Source organism: Coenobita brevimanus, chromosome 111, assembly GCF_032717465.1.
Source record: "Coenobita brevimanus isolate Jiangsu-jjx chromosome 111, ASM3271746v2, whole genome shotgun sequence".
In the NCBI taxonomy this organism is placed as follows: domain Eukaryota; kingdom Metazoa; phylum Arthropoda; class Malacostraca; order Decapoda; family Coenobitidae; genus Coenobita; species Coenobita brevimanus.
The window spans coordinates 6,659,370-6,683,115 of record NC_137064.1 but is presented as its reverse complement, the minus strand read 5'-3'; the positions used below and the strand labels follow the sequence as shown (position 1 = coordinate 6,683,115).

Here is a 23,746-nt window from a genome sequence, read left to right as displayed (position 1 = left end):
CATCCCACATACTCGTGACACTCGGTGGGTCTGCTGACTCTCCCCCTCGCCCACCCTCAATCCTCTCACTTGCTTAGCCCCACTGACTCCTCCACCATCCCACCAGGTCACTGACGAGATCTGGAACATCACTAACCACCTGGCAGTCCTCAACCAAACCAACTGGACGACATATGTGCGGTTCGAGCTGCAGAAGTACGAGACGCGGCTCATCGACGCTATCAAGGAGGAAGGCTGGGACGGCAAGGAGGACCCCAACACACAGCAATGGACGCTCTCAGGGGCACTGTTCTACTCCATCATTCTCATCACAACTATAGGTGAGTAGGAATGTTGCTTACTTCCTATATTCTTTTCACTTTAACTTGGTCAGAAATTGTCATCTCTCTGTCTTGAATGATGAGCTGTAACAAGAGATTAACACAAGAACATAGTGCTAGTCACGACGACGTGATGTAAGAAGGATGTAGAACAGCACTAATGTCTTATTCTGCCATCGAGCTACAAGAACTAAGTTTCAAAAGGAAGAAAATCTCTGTCAAGTTAAGGTGAAAAAACTATAGAACATAACGCCTCGCCATGTTGGTTAGTTCGTCATTCAGTGCACCAGTACTGAGGTAAGTCTTAGGGAAAATTATATGTTAACCCAGCAGCTATTTTATCATTTCTGTATTTGCTTATTTCATCTCGGTATTTTATAATCGTATTCACATTCACTGTATATTACTGTTTTGCGTTCGTTACAAAATAGACCATAACTAATCCATACATTTCATCCCTGTACGAGAGTCTTCATTCCTCTTGGTGATACACAGTTGTGTACAAAGACAAAACTTCGTCACCAAGGTTTACATAGTGTTTATCAGTGTGTTTTGTATTTTTTTTTTCTATATTGTGATATGGTGTGTTTTATGTTCCTCAGATAGTAGTTCTCAAACTTTTGTACTTGTTTCTTTTTCTGGAACGTTTACACTCAGTGTTTTAGTGGGAAATAAGATTATGCTGACGACGACGACGATGATGATACCATGTGTATGCATGTTGTTTGTAGTAGTAACTTGTTTATTGACGGGGCAGCGATATTGAGCTCGACAGTACACACTTAAGCAGTGTAGTGGGTTCAGGGGCAGGCGATTCATGTGGCCAAGGTACAGTCAGGATAAGAAGTATCCAAACAGCTGGGTACGACGGATTTAGAGGTGAATGGTATGGAGCTTGTCATCTCAGAACTGTTGGTAAGCCTGGCCTTGTGATGCATCTTTCTCGTTGCATGAGTACATACTTACTGAGGCACCATACACCAAAGGCGGCGTGAAACACAAGATAACACTGTCAGCATTTTTCTGGGACCATTTAAACGTACAAAATATGTAAGATAGACACCTGTACTGAGCAACCTGCCTGAGGGGAGTCCCAAAGGTGTCCCATACAACCCAGCACAATAACTGTCAGTGTGCGGTAGACGAGGTGCTGGGGATCTTTGCTCAGTACTCCCATGTGCCTTAGGGCCATTACACAGTGACTCCTGTTTATACAACTTATGTGAAAGTAATTTGTTTTACTTATGTATTTTTAATCGCTTGTGTATTTTTGCCAACAATTTTCTGGTCCACTTTTTTAAAAGTATGATTTAATTGATGATTTATTTATTATGCTTCCGCCCACCTGTGATGGAGGAGGCATCAAGTGATTGGCCTGTCTGTCTGTGCGTGCGTGAGTCCTTGAGTCTGAAACAATTTTGTGGGCACAATATCCCCAGAACCCACCGACGGTTTTGTCAGTGATACAGTATGAAGGAACGATGAACTGGTTAAGTCAGCAAGGGCATAGATATTGTATGGCGGGTCCGTGTGCAAGGCCTGGTGGAGGCATATCGAGCCACGTTTTGCGTCGACAGCTGTGGGCCAGAGTTCTCTGCGTTCTTTACGTATTTTTGTGTGTGGGCATGGCTGTTTTTTATCTGATAATGGACACAGTGGTCTGAAGTAGAATAAAACGGCGTAAGGCACCTGGTTCTCCTGCTTTTTTAAAATAAATGTATATACATATACATACATTTACCTAATACATATCGTGTATTTACACAGTCTCATAATATCATTCCTGGAGGTTAAGGGGGCCAAGTCTGGGCACTCATATTCGAAAGGATTAATGGGTAAAAGGTCGACCTGCGCCCATAGTGGCATTACAGGTACTAAACTTTACACTCACCTCGGCCAGATTCTAAACTATGCGCCAAAGGAAAGCCCGTGAATCCAACTGCTACATTGTGTGTGTATGTGTGTGTGTGTGGGGGGGGGAAGTGTGTGTGTGTGTGGGTGAGTGTGTGGGTGGGCCGGGAGTGCAGCCACCTCAGCCAGGGTAGTGTAGTGGTGGTCATGCCAACACCACACACACACATCACACACAACATACACACACCTACAAATAAACACACGTGTGCACAGGATATGACACACACACACACACACACACACACACACACACACATATATATATATATATATATATATATATATATATATATATATATATATATATATATATATATATATATATATATCTTGTTTCTCCGTTTAGCGAGGCAGGGTCGAAAAACAGGAGAAGGCAATTTCAGTGTCAGTCACATTCAGTCGGTCAGCTGCTGTGTGTAATGACCCACACTAAGCATTGTCAAATTATCCCCGAGCAGGCCTCTGTGATTTACGATTTACTTCAGTTGCGTCACTTCTTGCCTCTAGCCTTGATATGCTAGTCTTTTAGATCCATTATACCTCAGGTCATATACCCATTGAACCCCAGGGGACGGCTTTTGCCAACACCAAACACTTTTACGCATGCCTAAGTAACCTTCTGACCCCATTATCTCAAACAGTAGTGTAATTTAGATCAACAAATTCTGTGGGTCACTATAACTAAGTGGACGAACATCTGGGAAAACAAGGGCGGTGCACAAGGGAACGAAAGTGGCCACATCAAACCCTTGACTTCCTCTGGCATTGGTTGTCTCTGTATCCATGCCAGGTTTTCTTTGCAATATATCAAGTGCTTATGAGGCGATTGATGGTGGTGAGACGGACAAGAGATGTGTTGATTTTTCCCTCACAGTCATACCAAACGATGCTGCACTTGTTATTGTATTTCCTTCGGAGGGACGATGGAAACACAATAACACTAAAAAGATGAGAGTGAAGAGGTGAGAGGAAAAAAATACGCTACAGAGAGTGAAAACATATAAAAAATTGTGACTGTGTGAAAAGAGATTAGAGATATGAGGAAAAACGAGAGAGAGAGAGAGAGAGAGAGAGAGAGAGAGAGAGAGAGAGAGAGAGAGAGAGAGAGAGAGAGACGGGGAGGGGGGCAGGGATGAGAGGGGGCGATGGTTAGGGGACAGTGAGAGACATAGGGGTGATTGGTGGGGGGGGGGGAGAGAGAGAGGTGAGGAGATGGAGGAAGGCAGAGGAAAGGATGTAAGGGGGGAAGAGAAGGGGGAGGGGTGGGGTGGAGAGAGGGAGGGATGAGGGACAGGGAAAAGGCGGGGTGAATGGGTTGGGAAGAGGGAGGGAGAGGTGAGTGGGGGAGAGGGAGGGAGAGTGAGTGATGGGGAGAGGGGAAGAGGTGAGGGAGTGGGAGCAAGGACAGGGAGGGGTGAATAGGTGGAGGGGAGAGGAAGGAATGAGAGGGTGGGTGGGAGAGAGGGAGAGGTGAAGGGGCTGGGGGAGAGAGGGAAGGGTGAAAGGTGGGGGCAGGGGGAGACAAGGGTGGAGGGAGACAATGACAGCGGGGGTGTGGAGGGGTAGGGGGAGGGGGGAAGGGGACAGTGTCAAGTATTTTGGTCTAGATCAGAGTGCCCGCAATTCACACTCCTTCCGCCTCACACACACACACACACACACACACACACACACACACACACACACACACACACACACACACACACACACACACACACACACAGACCTAGTATGTGGGGGAGTATAGAAACAGAGCCACCCAAAACACCTAACTCAAACACTTAACAAACAACATGCAACCTACTCCATACAATTATGCTTCAGCCGTTAATATCTGTTGCATCCTGTGTCTCTTCTTGAACAAACCTCTTCTCCTCCCACTAACCACCCTATTAATAAAAGACAAAGTTGTTACAAGCATCTACGAAGCTGCTGACAAGTGTATCAACAACTACAAGCCGTGAAGCAGGATGTACTTCTGACTGAGACATGGACTGCGATGCGTTCCGCTTTGGGAAAGGAAGGGCTGGGGAGAATGATACAATACTACACGCCAGTCAGCTTGCCTGTGGAGCTGTGCCTTGTTAACCACCCTCTGAGACTCAAGGAAGGTCAGAGTTAATTTACCAATAAATATGAACGTCTTGCTTAACTATTTTATCGCTAAGAAGAGAATTACCTGAGCCAATTAGAGGAGATTATTGAGAAGTGTGACTCCACGGACGGGTTGGCTGGCGCGGGGTATAATGTTGATATCTACCTCGTACTGAAATAACTGTGAGCAATGCATCAGGAGGCAGCCAGTACGTTTGCTGTACGATTCAGTAAACTCTGACTCAACATTAATTTCAAATCACTTCATTAACACTAGACTTAAAGTAGACCCGGGGAAAAACAGATGATGTGGATACGCGTGTAAAATCGTATGATGAAATTTTTTTTGTCCATGTCATATCTGCCGTAATACATCATTTTGGAAGAGTTTCCATCGATAACAGAAATATACCAATATACAGTACCTGTTTAGCTTGAGTGAGTATTTTGATGGGGAATAGAAATATGCCGTTGCCTACTTTATAGCTACTGGCGTGCTACATAATGTGAATGTGAACCACATGCAAGCGGTATCTCACAGGAGTGGATACTGTTGGTACCATTTACCAATATTCTTAAATATAAACAGCAATCATCCCCGGGAAACACTATCTGAAATGAAATTTGGTCAGTGAAAACATCCGCATTTCCTCCAGCCTGACAACTGTGATTTGGTCATGTACAAGTACTTACGGTACAGTCGTGAGTTACGTTCAGACCGATAACTACTCTTGCCCATCCTCAGTATGCCACAAAAACGTGCAATCTGGTACATGAATGCTTGAAGGTACGCATTTAATACGTGGAGGCCAATATGTACCGTACAGTGTTTGATGAATGGGGTTGTGCAAGGAAATAAAAGGAGTCAGGGATTACGAAGACATGTTGTGTAAGGAGAATGACACACATCATCTTGGAAAAGAATGATGTCAAAGACTTGCTAAACCTCATGTGCATCACTGAAAGCTAAGATTGTCGACATTTTGTTCAGTGTGGTGATCAGCAAGCCTTTACAAGGATTTAACTTACATGTTAACAATTGAGTTGTGAGACTCAACATAGAGCAGGTGTACACACCTGTGAAAGCGAGCGAGGGGCTGGACCATCACCAAGGAATAATAAACAAAAGTTTAGGAGCAACGGATGTTGTTGATACAAGCACTGAGGGAGCAGCTGTGCCGTGAGCCACTCGGGCCAGCGTAGTGTAGGACAAGATCTAGGTCCTGGCATGAGATGTTCGAGCCACAGTGGTGGTAGAAATGGTGGGTGGGCGAGCAACCACAGCACTGAACACTGGAACTGTGATCGGCTTTGTTACTGTGGTGGACACGAGTCTACTGCTGAAGGCAAAGTAACAAGTCTCTTCTCCGGTATTTTGGTTAATTGTTCTGTGGATGAAAGTGATGTGTGTGTTTGAACATTTAAGGGCTGTACATCACGAAGCGCTCAGAGTGTCCTGCCTTCCACGCTTCTGGTGGACAGTGTTGTTAGTTACACGTAAGTGCTGAGTTACGTACCAGTCCTCTGCCTGGCACAGCGGGATAACCTCACTTTCAGGGGAAAAAAAAAAAAAGTTCCCTGTATTGGTAACATCTCTGCCACCGGTACTCCGTCACTCAGATAGAAGGCATTAGTTCTGCCCAGCTACAGATTCCTTTTAATTCTTCAGATATCACCGTCGACTTAGCCACCAGCATTCTACTCTGGATTTTCCAGATTAATATTTTATTTAGCTAAGGGAAACTAACTGCCGCCGAAGGTTGAAGTAGTCACGAATAATATCCTTACAATACCGTAGTGAGCATGGAGACACTGACCATCTTATTGTCGAAACAACTCTGATATTCTCTTCCAGCTAATGTCAGACGATTTCCTCCAAGTGGAAGTGGTTTATACTAACCTGAGAGTGTTAAGACAGGTGATAGAGCAGTACCTGCCACTCCCACGTTGCCCCCTTCGAAGCGTGGGGCCCGAGGCTAGGCTACTGCATTCCATAACATCAAAGGGTATGAGACAAACATACGTCACTGGTGGTGCCTTACCTGAAGGGAAAACCTCCTGTCACAGGCAGGTGGTGATGATGCTGATGACTCACGCAGTCAGTAGCGTAATACGTGTAACTATAATGGCCATAATAAAGCATCATGTATCAGTCATGTCATTACACTTTAAATTTCACAGGATACGTACTTTTCTGAAATTACTGGTATATGTGAGGCAGACGACAAAACGTAGTGGCCGATAACCAACTTCGTTTGATTATTGATAAATATTTCGTTATTCATCAATAAACTTATTACTCAGTTGATAGTATCGTTGCTTGATTGAGAAGCATCTGTCATTTTTATGCTGATGTAGTTCGTCAGAAAATCTACTGCATACTGCGCATTAAACCCATCAACTTCTCCATTTTTTTGTTTGTTTGGGTAACTGAATTACTGAATGAACCGCTGTGCGAATAACCAAACTCAGCAGACACATGTTTCTCAGTGGGACATTCTTTTTTCGTGGGGGAGCGGCGGCTGCTTCCTAATTTTATAGAAATGAGTTAATAAATAAATAAAAAGACGGAATCCGATAGACCCATAGAGAAATTCTTGCATGTATCCCTTGGAAACCACGGACCCAAACAAACAGATTTACAAACTGGCAGCGTATGGAACCAAAGACGCTAGGAAAGGGCGCGGACCTTTGCCAGATTCATGTGATCTACGAGGAAAGGAGACAGTGTTCCGTCCAAGGTTTAGACTGCGGTAGTTCAGCAACGTTAACCCTGTGATGCGTTTCATTTTGTCGATCACAGTTTCCAGAATGTGCATCTGTTATAAGGCCGTTATTGGGATTCAGGTGATGACAGCAAGCTGTGTTTTGGCAGCAACTCTTGTGTTGTATCTCTGACGCCGTGTATCGTTATGCTTACGTACCTGTAATGAAACATCATAAACTTTCACCAGGAACCCAGTGTACTGTATGTTTGACGCAACTTCTGAATTATATATATATATATATATATATATATATATATATATATATATATATATATATATATATATATATAGATAGATAGATAGATAGATAGATAGATAGATAGATATAGATATATAGATAGATAGATAGATACTCTGTATATTATTTGGATTTAACTGATCATAGATATCAGTAACGACGTAAATAATGTTGGTGTGGGGGGGGGGGAAGCGTAACACAAAGTGCCACATTTTAGGTGGCACAGAAAAGCTTCAAAGTGCGTCTTCTTTAGCGATTTCTTTTGCATAATAAACCTTAAAAGTTTCTTGTATGTGATTCATATTGCTTTAATATCAACTTTTGTATCAGTAACATACAAAAGGATATTTGGGTGCAACGTGCAGAATTAATCGCTAAGGAAGCGATGTTGCGGAATCTTTAAAGGCACCAAGAATACTGGCCTACGCATCACACGGCGGATGGTTGGGGGGGGGGAGGGTTGTGATTATGGCTATGGCACTGAACCGTTTGTTGATATTACTAGGAGGTTCAGGGGTAACAGTCCAAAGACCTGCAAACCAAGTCATTCCTGTTAGGTTAGAACACGATAGGTAAAGGTAGGCCAGGGGTAGATTAAGTTAGAATAGATTAGATAAGGTTAGGTTACATTAGCTCAACTTAAGTTAGGACTGACCTGAAACTGAAATGATTGGGGACGAGCTGACTAGAGACGAACTGACCTTGGAATTGGAAAGGGGAGAAAACGGGGCTGGGTGTGCTTGTACAGGGGTGAGCAATATACCTGTCAGTAAAGCATAATTGTTTAGAGACTGAGAAGGCTTAGATCATTGCCTATTGACCACACGGGGGTCTCTGAGGCAGACAGTCAATGTATGCTAGATCCCTTTCACCCCAGACTACGACAGAGCCGTTACATTTACAGTCCAGGTCCCCAATTTGGTTCTAAGCACAAATAGGGTGGGATAAAGAAGGCCACGTCCAAAGGTTTCACGGCTGAACTTGGGTCCTCCTGGTTATGGGAAACTAAGCTTCCGACTGCACCACCATATCCACCCCCCCCCCCCTCCGCGCTTGTTTTGAGGTATGGGAACCACTGACATATTTGGCACTTACCCTGGCTGTGTCGGCGTGTCTCGCAGTACAGGACCAGATCCAGCACTTTGGAAAATAGGAGGGAGGGACGGGCGTGATTTGTAGCCTAAGTACCCTGAGTTTGAACTGATCTTGACTCATAACTAAAATTCCTCAAAATTTATTACCCACTCACTCTTTTCACTGAAATAAAAAACAACATTTATATAAAATAGTTATTGCATCTTTTTTTTGGGAAATTGTATTGTTCTTTTATAAAAAGCAGTCAGTGCTCTGCCGATAATAATACGCCCCCCAATCCCCTCCACAATTCGTACCTGTGCAGTGAAACTTTTTTTTTTTTAATGCTTCATACTGAGAGAGAGAGAGAGAGAGTACATTGGGAGTACATAGGAAAAATATACAGATAGAGAGGGGGGGGGGTAATATATTGGCAGTACATGGGGATTACAGATGACAGGAGGCGTGTTGGCCTATGAAGAGGTTATCGACTGGGGAAAAAAATCTACCAAGATCTAACCAACGTTTAAGAGAAAAGGAGAGAAATGAGGAAGGCTCTCCCTCACCCACCACACCATCCGGGTAACAGAGCAGGGGTTGAGGGCGATGTTCGTGGCCTCTTCTGCCACTAATTTCCCCAGTCAATGAATACTAATGAAAACGTAAACAAGCAAAACACTGACGCACCAAAACAACAACAGCAGCAACAACAACAACAACAACACATTAACCCCTGCAGCCCGAGGACGCCATTTTGCAATTTTAATCTTGCCCTCCATAGACGATTGTTTCCACCCAGGAGAGTTTTTGTTTATTTATTTATTTATTTCTGTATTTATTTATTTTTAACTGGATGGGTTAGATATTGCCTTGATTATTTCCCTTCATTATATCTGATTTGTTTTCATCTAAGGGAACTGGGCCACTCACACCTTATATATTATGTCGTGGCCGCAAAGAATTCCACGAGTTTTACGTGGCAGGAATGAGTCTCCTTGGTCATTAGTTAAATTTATCTTTCAATCTAACAACTCTTGGCCATCAGATGAACTGGAAAGGGTTAGGGGGGTCTTTGCCAGCTGAAAACAAACAGAGTATAGTAAATGTCTCTTCCCAACTCCAATATAATTACCTGGTGTGTGTGTCTGATTAATTTCTTTACCTAGAGGATGTCATTTTATCTTTATTTTTTTATTTACTGTTTTCTGATTATTTTTTCACCCCAGGAGAGACTTTCCGAACCTGGAGAGTTAGATGCAGCATTCATTAACCCTTTCGTGGTAGGGACAACTCTAGTACTCCTTTCCAACTAGCGTTATAAGATTTCATTAGAGGAAAGGGTGAGTCCTGGGAGGCTGCGAGTGTTAAGATGGAAGATACGCCATCTGAAGGAACGAGTTGAACACCAAAATAAGTAAGTAAATAAATAGATAAATAAATTAATAATAATAATAATAATAGTAGTAGTAACAATAATAATAATCAACAACTTTAATTTTTTTCGAACATCAAGCGTTTCAAGTTCTTTCCCACGGAAATAAAATAACTCAAGGCCATCGATAAAGTCTTGTAAGTCAGATAGCGCCGATAAAGTCAATTAGCCGGGATCGCCAACACTCCCAGCAACGAGGAAGGGGTTTGTTTACGTCGGGTTGGGGCTCAGGTTCTAGGAAGACCAATTTTGCCATCATTCCCTCAATTTGCCAGGCAGGGTGTGTGTGTGTGGCGGGGCTGTGTTTACGTTTATATATTTCCCTTCCGCTCCGACGCTGGGTGGGGGAGGGAAGGAGAGGGATTGGGTGAGGGGAGGGGGAAGGGGAGGAAGATGAGGTGAGGGGAGGGGAAAGGGAGAGGGGTGATGTGAGGGGAAGGGGAGAGGGATGATGTGAGGGGAGGGAAAAGGGAGAGACGTGGTGTGAGGGGAGGGGGAGAGGGCTGGTGTGAGGTTAGCGGAAGAGGAAAGAGCTGGTGTGACGGGAGGCCAATTGGGAGGCATGGCGTGAAGGGAGAGTGAGAGGAAAGGAATGGGACGGGAAGGGAAGGGAAAAGGTTAGTGAGAGGAGAGGGTAAGGGGAGGAGGATAGGGTGAGAGGAGGGGAAGGGGAGAGCGTGACGGTTGAGTTTGAGGGAAGGTGAAGGGAGGCGAGGGGGTGTGAGGGAAGGGAAAGGGGAGAGGAAAGGGAGAGAAGGAGTGGGGAAGAGGCAGAGGAAGGGAGGGGAGGAGAGGGTAGGGTAGGGGAGTGGCTATATACAAGCCATGATGAAACACGGAAGTTAACCCCTTCAGTACGATGGCTTATTTTACTAAACCCGCGGACGTTGTACTGCTGCATGTGTGTGTGTGTGTGTGTGTGTGTGTGTGTGTGTGTGTGTGTGTGTGTGTGTAAACACAGTATAGCTCAATCAACTTTAATCTTATTTTCACCAAACTTTGTGGAAGGGTTGAGAGTCAGCCAAGATGTTGACCCCTTGTTTATGAGAAGAATAGGTCATGATGAGCGTTACAGGGCAAGGTTGGCGTAAACAGTTTTGGCCCTGTTAAGATGAAACTAGTGGAAGGGTTAAGTGGAAGACAAGGGTGAAGGGATGTGATTTAAAGAACAATTAGAAAAGGTTAAAGTCACAAGACAAAGTAAGAAAGTTTTGATAGATTAAAACCAAACTTGGTGGACGGGCTGAGAGTTAGCGAAGGGGTCGACCTATTTTCTAGCATGATTGGTCAAAGGTGGAGGTCACTGGGTGAGGTCAACATAAACAACTTTTATCTGATTTTAACCAGACTTGGTGGGAGTGCTGAAGGTAAGACAAAGATGAAGCGAATCAATTTTGAAAACTCTCACGGTGAAACCAAGGCCACTGGACAAGGACAAAGGTTCGACCCTGTAATTCAAACAATTTTAATTCCTTTTAGATCAAATTTAGTGTATGTACTGAGTGTTTGTCCAGGATGAAGGTATTGGATTTTGAGAACAGTAGGTCAAAGATCAGCGTCACAGGGCAGAGTCAGATGTTCGGCCTTTAGACTACATGTACCGCACGAATGTTGTACCCTTTGAGTTGTCCTGGTATTGTTCACTATTTATCCAGATTATTGTGATCAGTTTTGGGGTAGAATTTTCGAACTGGTGAGGTCAGATACAGCCTTCATTAATTCCTTTCCTGCTGGAGGATATTTCTAACTTGAGTAAAATTGTCTGGTGGCAGCAGGAGTAGCAAGAATGTCATCGGACTGAAGAGGTGAGGAAATTCATCTGGCGAGACTTTTATTGGCGTAGTAAGGATCATATTCTAAGTGTCTCTGGAGAACTCGCAACACCTCTTCCTGGGCGATTTACTCTGTACAGTACATTACACCTCAGTATCTCATGCATATCATTGTTGCTAATTAAGCCTCTGTTAAAAAGATATAATAACACAGCAGAGAAAGTTAAATTGTAATATGCAAAACAGAGCTAAAAAAAGAGATGTCACGAAGCCTCCTATGCCTCAGAATACGACTGTGAGGTGTCGCGTCGTACTCACCTGTGCTTGGCGGCCTCCGTCATCACCACACACGTTAGGGACGCTGACAAGAGCTGGTTGTGGGGCAGTGAAACCAGACCCTGCTGTTTCTTTGCCCTCTTGTTGGCTGGGTGGAGGCGCCGGGTTGTCCTTGCTCACTGTTGGAGGTGATGTGGTGGCTGGGGAGAGTGTCAGAGATATAGACTGACTCAAGTGGATTCGTTTTTACCTGTCAGAACTGGGCCATTCTCACAGCTTGAGTGTTGTTACGGATGCATGGAATTCAGTGAACCATTATTATAAGGTACGAATCAATCTCCTTGGTTATCATAGTCCCACGTCTGCGTGAGATTGTAGTAGTATACGAATTATGGGAAATTTATCGGAAAAAAAATCGTTTTTGAAGACACTACGTAAGTGCGATAGAAAACTGTATGCAGTTTTAAGGGCTGATAGAAGTAATTAGAGATCGCGCAATGTGTCTTCTCTACCCTCTGATGCCGCCCATCAAACTTCATCCCTGTGGAACGGGTACCTAGATACTCGAAAGTATTATGACGAATTCGGTTCATGGGAAAGAATATGGATACGAACAACTATCATGCATTAGTAAATGAACTTTCAGTTAAGTGTTGTAACAAATTCATTCTTTGATTATCATCCAGACTGAAACCAGACACAGAGACAGAACGAACAACATTAACCATGAATATAATTAGCTAATACTCTGTGCAGTGCATTCATAAAATTGATTAATGTTCAACCCCATACAAACGGTTCATTTCAGTAAACAAATCGCATCTCCACCATAGAGAAGTTTGTGTGTATTTAGGACAGCGTACATACCAGCACATCATCAGTCCCCGAGTATATGCTAAGACACTTTCCATGTTCCAGAATGCAAAGTCTAATAAGGGTCGCAATTTTTTCTTTCTGTGTTTATTCGCTCGGTGGTGTAAAAGTGTATAGCCCTGATTAGCTTTTCTCTTTTGACGGTGTTTTTAGGCAACTATTTCGTCCGTGTTTATCAACTTCTACCTTTATTTCTTGCCCTAATCCGGCCTGTCACGAAGAAGAGTGATCGCTCCCAGGCCTCTGACGGCCACCGTTTTGCCTTAGTCTCTTGTGTTTTCAGAGTCGAGTCCTCCTTGAGTGGGAGAATTTTGAAGCTCATTCATTTTCTTGACCTACTTTCTGGCAGTCGGACGTTTCACCAGTATTTTAATTTTCCTTTTGCTTTTCGTTCTTTTTTTTCCATTCTGGTCAGATTTCCTATCTTCCTTTCAGAGTTTTGATGAAACTTAGGCAGTTGCCTTAGACATCTCAAAGGCTTTTGACAGAAGTCTGGTACAAAACTTTGATATAAAGTCGTCCTATGGATTCTGCTCTTTGGCTTTCTTTCTGGCCATATTCTAACTGCTGTTGTCGACAGCCTTTGTTCTTCACAAGCTTTCAACAGCGGTGTTCCTCAGGATTCTGCCTTTTTGCTTTTTTTTTTTTTTTTTTTTTTTTAATCGATCATTAATTTTCTGAGCCTTACAATCTCTCTCCTCTCATACACTTATGAATTCACTCATTAATTTTAAACTTGCTTCTCGAAACTTCTACACAGCAGTCACTACAATATTCACAAAATGGGGCAATGGTGCATTTAGCCTTAGGTTTATGCATTATATTTTTTATGTTACTGCCACAAATCTGTTTCCCAGTATTTTACTCTAATCATCATCATCATCTTTCCATACTCCTGTCTACCTATGTATCTATCTGTCTACCTACCTATCTGCTTATCTATTTGCCTATTTACCTCAGTCTATCTATATATCCATTTCCTGACGCTGCATCTAGTGAGTGGTGACCTCGACAAAAGGATCTCCAGACGTTTCTGTGCGTACTCAGAACCCACTCTTTTTCCCGCGACACACCATCCTCCTTCATATACTCTTCCACTCCATCTTTCCATTCTGTTCTCCGTCTTATCTCCTGCATTCAGCCACCCGGATCTGTTGTTCTCTCTTAGTCACTTTCTCACTTTCTGCTGGCATAGACTACATCAAATATTTCTATCCCTTTTCACCATACGCTGCACGAATCGTTAATTTGTTTATCTATCCCTCCATGTCACTCTAAAGGCATTTTTGAGGTAACTTTTTTTTTGTTCTTTTTTTTGGCTCACTCATGATTCCTGTCCCTCAAGCATCATGCACACTCCTTCACTATTTTCTTTACTCCCATAATTACCTTCCTGTCTCTTAACACTCCTCATCCTCGCTACATTCCTCCCTTCACTCCATCCTCCATACTACTTTGTCAAAACACTGTCTGAAGTCTTAAACATAAGCACGTTTTCCACTTCTGTACCGTTTGATCTCAACTTTTACCTTGTCTTTGTGCCTCTCAGACGTTTCACCTCCCTCTTGTCTGTATTTATCTTGTATTTGCTTCAACCTCTACCACATTCTTGCACCAGATTTCTTTAACTTTCACTTTACATCTCCAACAGAAGCCTTGAGAGTTCCAATTTTTACCTCATCGTTTTTCAGCCATATCCCAACCACATGCCTTTACCTTCACATCTCTCATTATCCCAAACACATACACACAAAACATCCTTAGTGACTCTTGATGCCAGATTTTCTGATAATCTGTGCTGGCAAGATCAGTGTGATGCTCTTGAGATAACGACTTTTCAGAGGTTAGCTGTGCTGAACCGACCCTGTGCTATCTGCCTTCCTCGCCTTACCCTCTTTTGAGTACTAATCCGGTGTTGTTTACGTAGGAGAAGTAGAGCACGTAAGAAAGGCTACTCAAAGGCGTTTCGCTTCTTCGTCTTCCACTGAGCCATCAATTGAGCTGAGCGGGGTTAGGGGGCTTTATGGGGTAAGAACAATACAACTGTGTTACTGTTTTTCATTATGTATATCTTTAGCTTTGAAACAGGCGAATTAGAAAAAAAAAGATCACTGCCTGGCAAGTACACGAGGGTCATTGGTTAAGTCCAAGTCTTTCCCCAGCCTACGACACGCAACCATCGAATATACAGTTCAAGTCTCAGTTTCAGTCCTCTCTTTCTTCTACCACATCGTCCTGCTTTTAAAATGATCATCGATGTCTGAAATATTTATCTCTGCAATCCATCAAGCCTCTTTCACTGTGCTGGGAAGAGATGGGTGTTTTAATTCCTTCAGTGTTATGGTCTCTGCTAGGCTGATTGCAACTCTTTGGCAATAGCAGCAAAAAAATGTCCGTGTACCGAAAGTGTTAATGGGTTTATTTTTCGAACACCTTATCCAGGAATTAGATCGAACTGTTTGCTGGATAGAGTAACTTGGCCAGCGGTTCCAACACCACTGAGTCGTAGTCTGATGGGATTAGCAGATCTTTCAACGCTTCTTCCTTAACAGTTTGGTTTATGAGGAGCTAGTAGTCGCTTCTGTGATATTTTTGAAAACTATATCTGTATTAAAAGGTAAAAAAAGCATATAGCAGAGCGTTACGGGGTAGAGTGCAAAATAAGTCGCCAAGGAAGAGATGTTATAGAGCCGCACTGAGCCAAGGAGACTATGGCCCACCGCCGCAGCCCTGGCCACACCTCACATGGCCACCAGTGATATTATGTGTGTCTGGTGATCTGGCTGCAGTGTCGGTCGTGTATCATGCTTTCCTATATTTATATCTTTAATTAGTTGGCTCTGTATATATATATATATATATATATATATATATATATATATATATATATATATATATATATATATATATATATATATATATATATATATATATATATATATATATATATATATATATATATATATATATATATATATATATATATATATATATATATATATATATATATATATATATATATATATATATAATCCTAATATACCACCAGGGAGGTAGTCTGATCAGCTGCTCGTAAATGTACTGGAATATGATGGCCTACCGCCGTATTACAAGTCAAATCCGATCACCTTGTCTCACGCCCATATACCTCGAGAGTGTTAGCATGTGATTGCTGATATGTGACTGTTAATATGTGACTGTTAAATGCGACTTAATATGTGACTGTTAGTATGTGACTGTTAATACATGACTCTTAATATGTGGCTCTTAAATGCGACTGTTAAAGTGTGACTGCTAATATGTGACTGTTAATATGTGACAGTGTGTGACTGTTAATATGTAACTTAATATGTGACTTAATATGAGACTGTCTGTTCCCGTAAAGAATACCCACATCCAGAGTACGTTCCAGCCACTGACCTAGCTGCCCAGACAATACAGTGGGTCATGTCCAGTTCCCAAGGTAGTCTGCCACAGCCTACGGGACCACCTCCTCCACTTTCTGTTTTTGTACCCAACCATTACAGTTCGCTTTCATTGCTTCCTTTCGTTCTACCTCTTCCTTTTTATTACACCCGTCTTTGCAGAGCGAGAGTTGTTGTTATTTATTTGTGTGTGTGTGTGTGTGTGTGTGTGTGTGTGTGTGTGTGTGTGTAACTCAAATAACAGTAGGTCAAAGGTCAGGGTCACAGGGTCAAGTCAAACGCTGCCCCATTTTTTAGCCAATTGAGGAGACGGGCTGAATGTGAGGTTAAGAATAGTGCGGCTCGATTTTCAGCCAAAGATCGACCCTTGCGTCTTTATGTCCACAATAACAAATAGTTCTGATCTGCCCTGGAATAAAACTTGGTGAATTCAACAGTTTTTATCCGATATAGACCAGAGTTTATGGAAGGGTTCAGGATAAGGCAAATATAAACAGAGTCGATTTTGGGAACAATCAGCCTAAAATTAAGGTCACAAGGAAAATAAAATATGAAGTTCAGTGAGCAAAATCAATTCATTTTTGGTCTGACCTGAAGCAAAGTTGATGGAAGGGTTAAAGGTCAGGCAAGAGTGGAGTAATCCGATTTTGAGAGTAATAAGTTGAGGGTTACGTTCATAGGGTCAAATAAATTACTCGTGTTGGGCACTTGGGCCTGTTGGTGGGCGTAGTTGTTGCTTTCACTTCTTTTTGTTTATTTATTTATTCATTTACCTATTTTTTGTCACTTCACTCATGTTTTATCTTGTATTGTATTCTTGATGTGTTCAGACGCTTCATTCAACTTTGGCGAGATTCTTCTGACTCTAAGCTTTACCATGAGCCATAATTAATCCACTCAGTACGAGACGTCTTTCCTGAATGTGATAGAAAGTCTGCAAGAATATAATGTAAAATCATGTCATGGGGCTGAAGAGGTTGATGTTTAAGTAGGATTATCAGGGTTCAGTCTCTCTCTCTCTCTCTCTCTCTCTCTCTCTCTCTCTCTCTGTACCCAGCGATTACAAATTTCCTTTCACCCCTTTCTTCTGCTCGACAGCCACTTCTTTATTTTTTTTAACTTCTTTGGCCAGATGATGAATTTTTCTCTTCTTTTCTTACCTGTACAAGAGTCCGTTTGCATTCATCTGAGGGAACTGGGTCACTAACCTCTCGATAACTAAGTTTTGGTTGTGTGGTATTTAATGAGAGTTATGGGGTAGGAATGAATCTGATTACTCTTTGCACTCAACCTGGCCTAGATTTTCGTCCTTCTGTTGCTTATACTGCACTACATCCTTTCCATAGCACTCCTTCATCACTCGCATTGTACTTCATTAATATATATATATTTTTTTTTAACTCAGCATTCAAGATGGACAGGTGACAGTTTTAGGCCAGGCTAGAGTAAGAGCAGTACAGTTAAGACAATCCTTCAATCTCACTAAACGTGGCCATCGAACGAGCTAAAAGGATTGAGGAATTTTTATCATGTCAGTGTAAACTCACTGTGGATTATTTTACTCGACAAACGTCATGTGATGGAGTAAAATAAATAAAAATCTTTGGCTACCCTCAGCAATTTTAAGGCCCGTTTTCTCCACAGTTAAGGAAGCTCCCTAACACATTTTCCTAAGCGATTTATTATCCATTCTCCATTTTGCTGGCGTTTTATATGATATCTGAGTCTTTTTATAGCATTAATATAGAGGTAAAAAGTATCACATAAGGGATTAATAACGAGCTATATGCAAAAAAATAAACTGCTGAGGAAAAGGTACTAGGGAACTGTCTTAACTGATGAGAATACGGGCACGAAGTCTCCCAGGTCCGTATTTTCGTCAGTCGAGGAAGCTCCCTAACACCTTTTCCTAAGCCATTTATTTTGCCTGGTACACCATGCTATCCTCTGTTTTAACTCATTCTGATATCACCATACTCTTCATAAATAACTTACAAAATTACATCAACCTCCCGTATCCAAAAATAAATCGCTAAGGAAGTGGTGCTAGGGAGCCTCCTAATGCAACGAGAACACGGGCCCTAAGCCGAATAAAACTGACGGGAGGTGGGAAGAATATACTAACCGCTCCGTCGTAGGGAAAAGGTTAATCTGTTTCTGGCCAGCCTTCTCTTTTTCAGGGAATATTTTGGTGTCTCTAAATATTCTCATTTCCTTTTTTCCCCTTCCATGGCATCAACAACAATTTACCCGTAATCCTCTTTCTTTATCAAGCATTTGGTTTCCTCTCTCTCTCTCTCTCTCTCTCTCTCTCTCTCTCTCTCACACACACACACACACACACACACACACACACACACACACACACACACACACACACACACACAAACCCCTTGCAACAGACGGGTATTTTCGATTTCATTCTTGCCATCTGCAAATCATTATATTCTGCTTTAGGACAATTTTTTTCTGACAGGTGAGGTAAGATAAAGCCTCCATTAACCTCTTCAGAACGAGAGACTTTTCCCAAATTGAATCTAAACCTTCTAAATGTAGCGAAAATAAACTAGAAAGCGCTCAGAGAGCGTATACCTCCTCCAAATCCATTGTCGTTAAAAAGGATCCGGATCCGTCCCTAAATTTAATCAATTCTTTCTTGGTCCATGGCCCACTTTTCTACAAAATTTCATTGAAATTCATTGAGAACTTTTGGAGATATTGTGCGAGATACTGCGGATCCGGATCCGGCCCAATATTTAATCATTTATTCATCGGCCCATGGTCCACCCTTCCACAACATTTCATCAAAGGCCCTTCATAACTTTTGGAGTAATCCTGCTAACTGACATACGGACAGACGGACCAATAAACCAACACTGGGTAAAACATAACCTCCTTAGCGGAGGTAACTTAAGACGACATGGCTGTATTCAAGGGGTTAAGTGATTTTCCTTCTCCCATCTTTCCTCCACTCCCCTCTTTCCTCCCACTTTCCTTCTGCTTTCTCTCCTCTCCCGTCTTTCCTACCACCGTCTCTCAACTCCCTCTCTTCCCCTCATTATCTTCTATCCCTCATACCTCCCCAGTCTTTCCACTCCCCCATTTGTCCTCTTCTCCCGTCGTTGCCTCCTCTTCCACTTCCCCTCTTCCGCCTGCTTGATGTAAATAATGCCAGAAGTAACTTAGTTTTTTTTTATTTATTCACGTTAATATTTACTCCATCATTTAGCCTGAAAAATTTAGGAACCGCATGAATGAAAATAAAAAAATGAAAAAGCAGTCTTCGAAAAAACTTAACTTCAAGAAAATTTGGTTGATTGGCGTTAGGAATCAGTTACGAGGGAAGCTAAGAGTAAGAACAAACAGTTTTATATACAGTTTAAGCTTAAGACTCTTCCTGTTAGCTTAAGACTCTTTGTAAATATGGAGGCAGAGTGGGAGCAAAGGAAAGTCGTAAATAATGTTAAGGTTAGCCGGGCAGGAAAGGCAACAGTCCCCTTCCCCCTGCCCTTGTGTTACTCTTGGCCACACACACACTGCGGTTACCAGGCACACACACACACACACACACACACACACACACACACTGGGTAACCTAAATCGAGCGGGAAATGCTCATAGAAGGGAAAATAAAGTTAGGTGCGATGGAAATACATTTAAAATCGTGAGAAATAAATTTACACCAAGAGAGACGCCCTAAAAATGCTAATAATTTTTAAAACTGAGGAAGATATATTCAGAAGTGAGAGAGATAAACTTCATTCGGTAAACTATTCAAGAGAAATGATTTTAAAAGGAAGAGATGAAGTATTTTGAAAGGCATTTAAATTGGTCTCATGCCTCGCTAAATTTACTGAACATTTATCTTGCCTTTGAGAGAGGGGGAGGATTTGTTCATGTCCGACTGCCTTTTTTTTCTTTTCTTTTCTTTTCTGATTGAAGGGCCCGTATTCTCGTCGGGTTAAGCAGTTCCGTAGCACCTCTATCTTAGCGATTTAACCCATTCTTTAGCCATTCATTTCTGTATACATGAAGTGAAAGTTAAAATTGTCCTATCTGGTATTTATGCAGTCTGTGTCGCTATGTGAAAGACAGGTAACATACAGGAAAATTATTGGATCTATACTCGTGTTAAGCCAACTTGTCGTAAATTTGCCTTCTCTCCATTTTGTATGCTGAGCTGTAACAAGAGATTAACACTAAAATATAATGCTAGTAACGAGGAAGTTCTCTGGAAAGTGTGTGGAGTTGTAGCATTGTCTTTTTCTACCACTGGAGTTTGCGAAATAAGTTGCAAAGAACGAAAATGTTGGCCAAGTTAGATTAAAAAGAGTATAGTGCGCGAAATAACTCATTACAGAAAAGGTATAAAGCCTCCCTAGCTGACTTACGCATTTAACATGATCGTTGAACATCATCACGTTTACCTGACTTCTCTTGTGGTTCTCCATTGAACAGTTGCATTTATTGGGCAAGGGCGTCAAAGAATAGGAAGATCATAGTGTGTTAATGTATACGAAAGTTTTGCCTACATGTGTTTATTTCTTGGGACTTTTTTTTTTTTTTTTTTTAATGCGAGGAAGAAGGAACCAAAGGCCATGAGCCTGCAGTAACAGTTCCCTCCAAGAGAAAAACAAAATACAATAGAGAGCCAAATTCAAGATCCGATCATTTTGAGATGCCTGGACACACTGCGTTTGAAAGATTGGAGATCATAGGCAGCAGGAAATACAGACAGAGGGAGACAGTTCCAGAGCTGACCTGTTGCATAAATGAAAGACTGGGAGTAACGGTTAACTCTTGCATTAGAGAGTTGGACAGAAAAGGGATAAGAGTTTGCTGCCAGACGGGTGCTACGCGCCCGTCGTAGAGGTGGAGGAATGCAAGCAGACAGTTCAGAGGAGCAGTGACCATTAAAGTAGCGATAGAAAAGAGATAAAGATGCAACAGTGCGGCGAAGAGACAGAGGTTGAAGGGAGTCAGTAAGAGGAGGAGAGTTAATGAGACGAAAAGCCTTTGACTCCACCCTATTGAGAAGAGCTGTATGTGGGGAGCCTCCCCACACATGAGAGTTGTACTCCACACAGGGGCGGATAAAACCCCTGTATAGAGTCAACAATTGTGCAGGGGTAAAGAAAGAGCGGAGTCGGCTTAGCACACCCAATCTCGTGGAAGCACTTTTACAAGAGATGTAATATGATCTTTCCAAGATAAGTCCCGAGTAAATGAAACCCCAAGCATGTTCAAGGATGATGCAGGATTAAGCTGAATATTATTAAACATTAGTGGGTATACCTGTGGAAGATTTTGTCGGGTTGATAGGTGTAAGAACTGAGTCTTAGATGCATTAAAGACAACCATATTATTTTTACCCCAGTCAGAGATACGAGCCAAGTCAGACATTAGGTGTGCCATAGCCTCATCCCTTGTTTGTTGAAGTAACTGTTGAGATGGGCGTTGCTGGAACCGAATGGAAAGGTGAAGGGTGGAGTCATCAGCGTATGAGTGGATAGGGTTAGATGTACAGCTTAGAAGATCATTGATGAATAAAAGGAAGAGAGTTGGTGATAGGACAGAGCCCTGAGGAACACCACTGTTGATAGATCTAGGAGAAGAACGATGGCCGTCTACTACAGCGGCTATAGAACGACCAGAAAGGAAGCTAGCGATGAAGGCACAGATAGAAGGATAGAAACCGTAGGAGGGCAGTTTGGAAATTAAAGATTTATGCCAGACTCGATCGAAAGCCTTTGAGATGTCAAGTGCAATGGCAAAGCTTTCGCCAAAGTCCCGAAAGGAGGATGACCAGGAGTCTGAAAGGTAGGTGAGAAGATCGCCAGTGGAGCGTCCCTGACGGAACCCATACTGACGATCGGAAAGAAGGTTGTGATAGGAAAGATGCCTTAAAATTTTTCAATTAAGAATTGACTCGAAAACTTTTGAAATACAGGACGTTAAAGCAATTGGACGATAGTTGGAGGGTTGGGAGTGGTCACCCTTCTTTGGGACTGGCTGAATGAGAGCAAACTTCCAGCAAGAAGGAAAGGTACAAGTTGACAGACAAAGGCGAAAGAGTTTGCCTAGGCAGGGTGTAAGCACAAGCACAGTTCTTGAGAACAACAGGAGGGACCCCATCAGGCCCATATGCCTTGTTAGTACTGAGGCCAGTGATGGCAGAAAATACATCCAATGAAGAAATTATAATGTCAGCCATGAGGAAGTCAGAGGGGGGAAGTGATGGAGGAACAGCACCGGAATCGTCTAAGGTGGAATTGGAGGAGAAAGTCTGTGCGAAGAGATCTGCTTTATCTGTAGAAGAAATAGCTACAGAACCATCAGAGTAGAAAAGAGGAGGGAAGGATGATGAGGTAAAGTTGTTAGAAAGATTTTTGGCAAGGTGCCAGAAGGAGCGGGAAGAATTCGAGTTGGAGAGTTGAGAGCATTTAGTATGGATGAAATTATTTTTAGTAGAGCGAAGAACAGACTTAGCACGATTCCGGGCAGAAACGTAAAGATGATGTGATTCAGGGGTGGGTTGGCTCCGGTACCTTTTGTAGGCCTTCTCCTTGTTGCGGACAGCATTAGAACAAGCGTGATTAAACCAAGGCTTTCTTGTGTTAGTCAAAGGATATGAGAAAGGAATGTATGCTTCCATGCCCGAGAGAATAACCTCCGTAATGCGCAAGGCACACGCAGATGGCTCACGGCCATGGAAGCAATAATCATTCCAGGGAAAATCAAAGAAGTACTGCCTGAGGGCCTTCCAGTCCGCGGCTCCAAAATGCCACAGACGACGTTTCCCTGGAGGGTCCACAGGCCGTACCGGAGTGATAGGACAGGTTAAGGTAATAAGGTTGTGATCGGAGGAGCCCAACGGAGAGAAAAGATTAACAGAGTAAGCAGAAGGATTAGTTGTGAGGAAGAGGTCAAGTATGTTGGAGCTCTCTCCAAGGCGGTCAGGGATACGGGTAGGGTGCTGTACAAGCTGCTGTAGGTCATTAAGGATAGAAAAGATGTAGGCTTGTTCACCAGGTGGATCCGTGAAAGGAGAGGAGAGCCAAAGGTGGTGGTGAACATTGAAATCTCCAAGAATGGAGATTTCAGAGAAAGGAGAAATGCCTGTATGTACTTAGAAACAATTTGTGTGTATATATTTATAGGCGTAGCTTTGTCTGAATGGAATTGTTATAGGAGCAGCTTTGTACAGTACGTATATACGAACTAATTAGGGAAATTTTTTGATGTATATATTAAGTGTAAGAAGTTCTTGTATATTCTGATCATAGAAGAGTTTTATTATATGATAATTATAGAGACAGGTTTACTCATTTTTTATAATAGGAACATTTTTACTATAGGATGATTATACGCACAATATCAAGTTAATCCAAGGAACATTTCTCGTATGTGTTGATTTATGGGAAGTTTTATTTACATACCAGTTTCTCATCTCGGAGTGAGGCATGTACGGCGTTCTTGCTAAAACCCTGACTGGAAGCTCGTTAGTCAATATTGGAAGCTAGAAATACCTTAAGCCAGCCCACCTCATAAAGCCAGGCA

At 42.4% G+C, this 23,746-nt stretch overlaps 1 protein-coding gene across 1 annotated transcript in view; it reads left to right on the top strand.

Moving 5' to 3' along the window:
- galene (potassium two pore domain channel subfamily K member galene) overlaps window positions 1–23,746 on the top strand; it is a 120,194-nt gene that overhangs the window by 1,865 nt on the left and 94,583 nt on the right. The window contains exon 2 of the mRNA XM_080286396.1: window positions 107–320. Within this exon, the coding sequence (XP_080142522.1) occupies window positions 107–320 (214 nt within the window). The remainder of the gene's footprint in view (window positions 1–106; window positions 321–23,746) is intronic.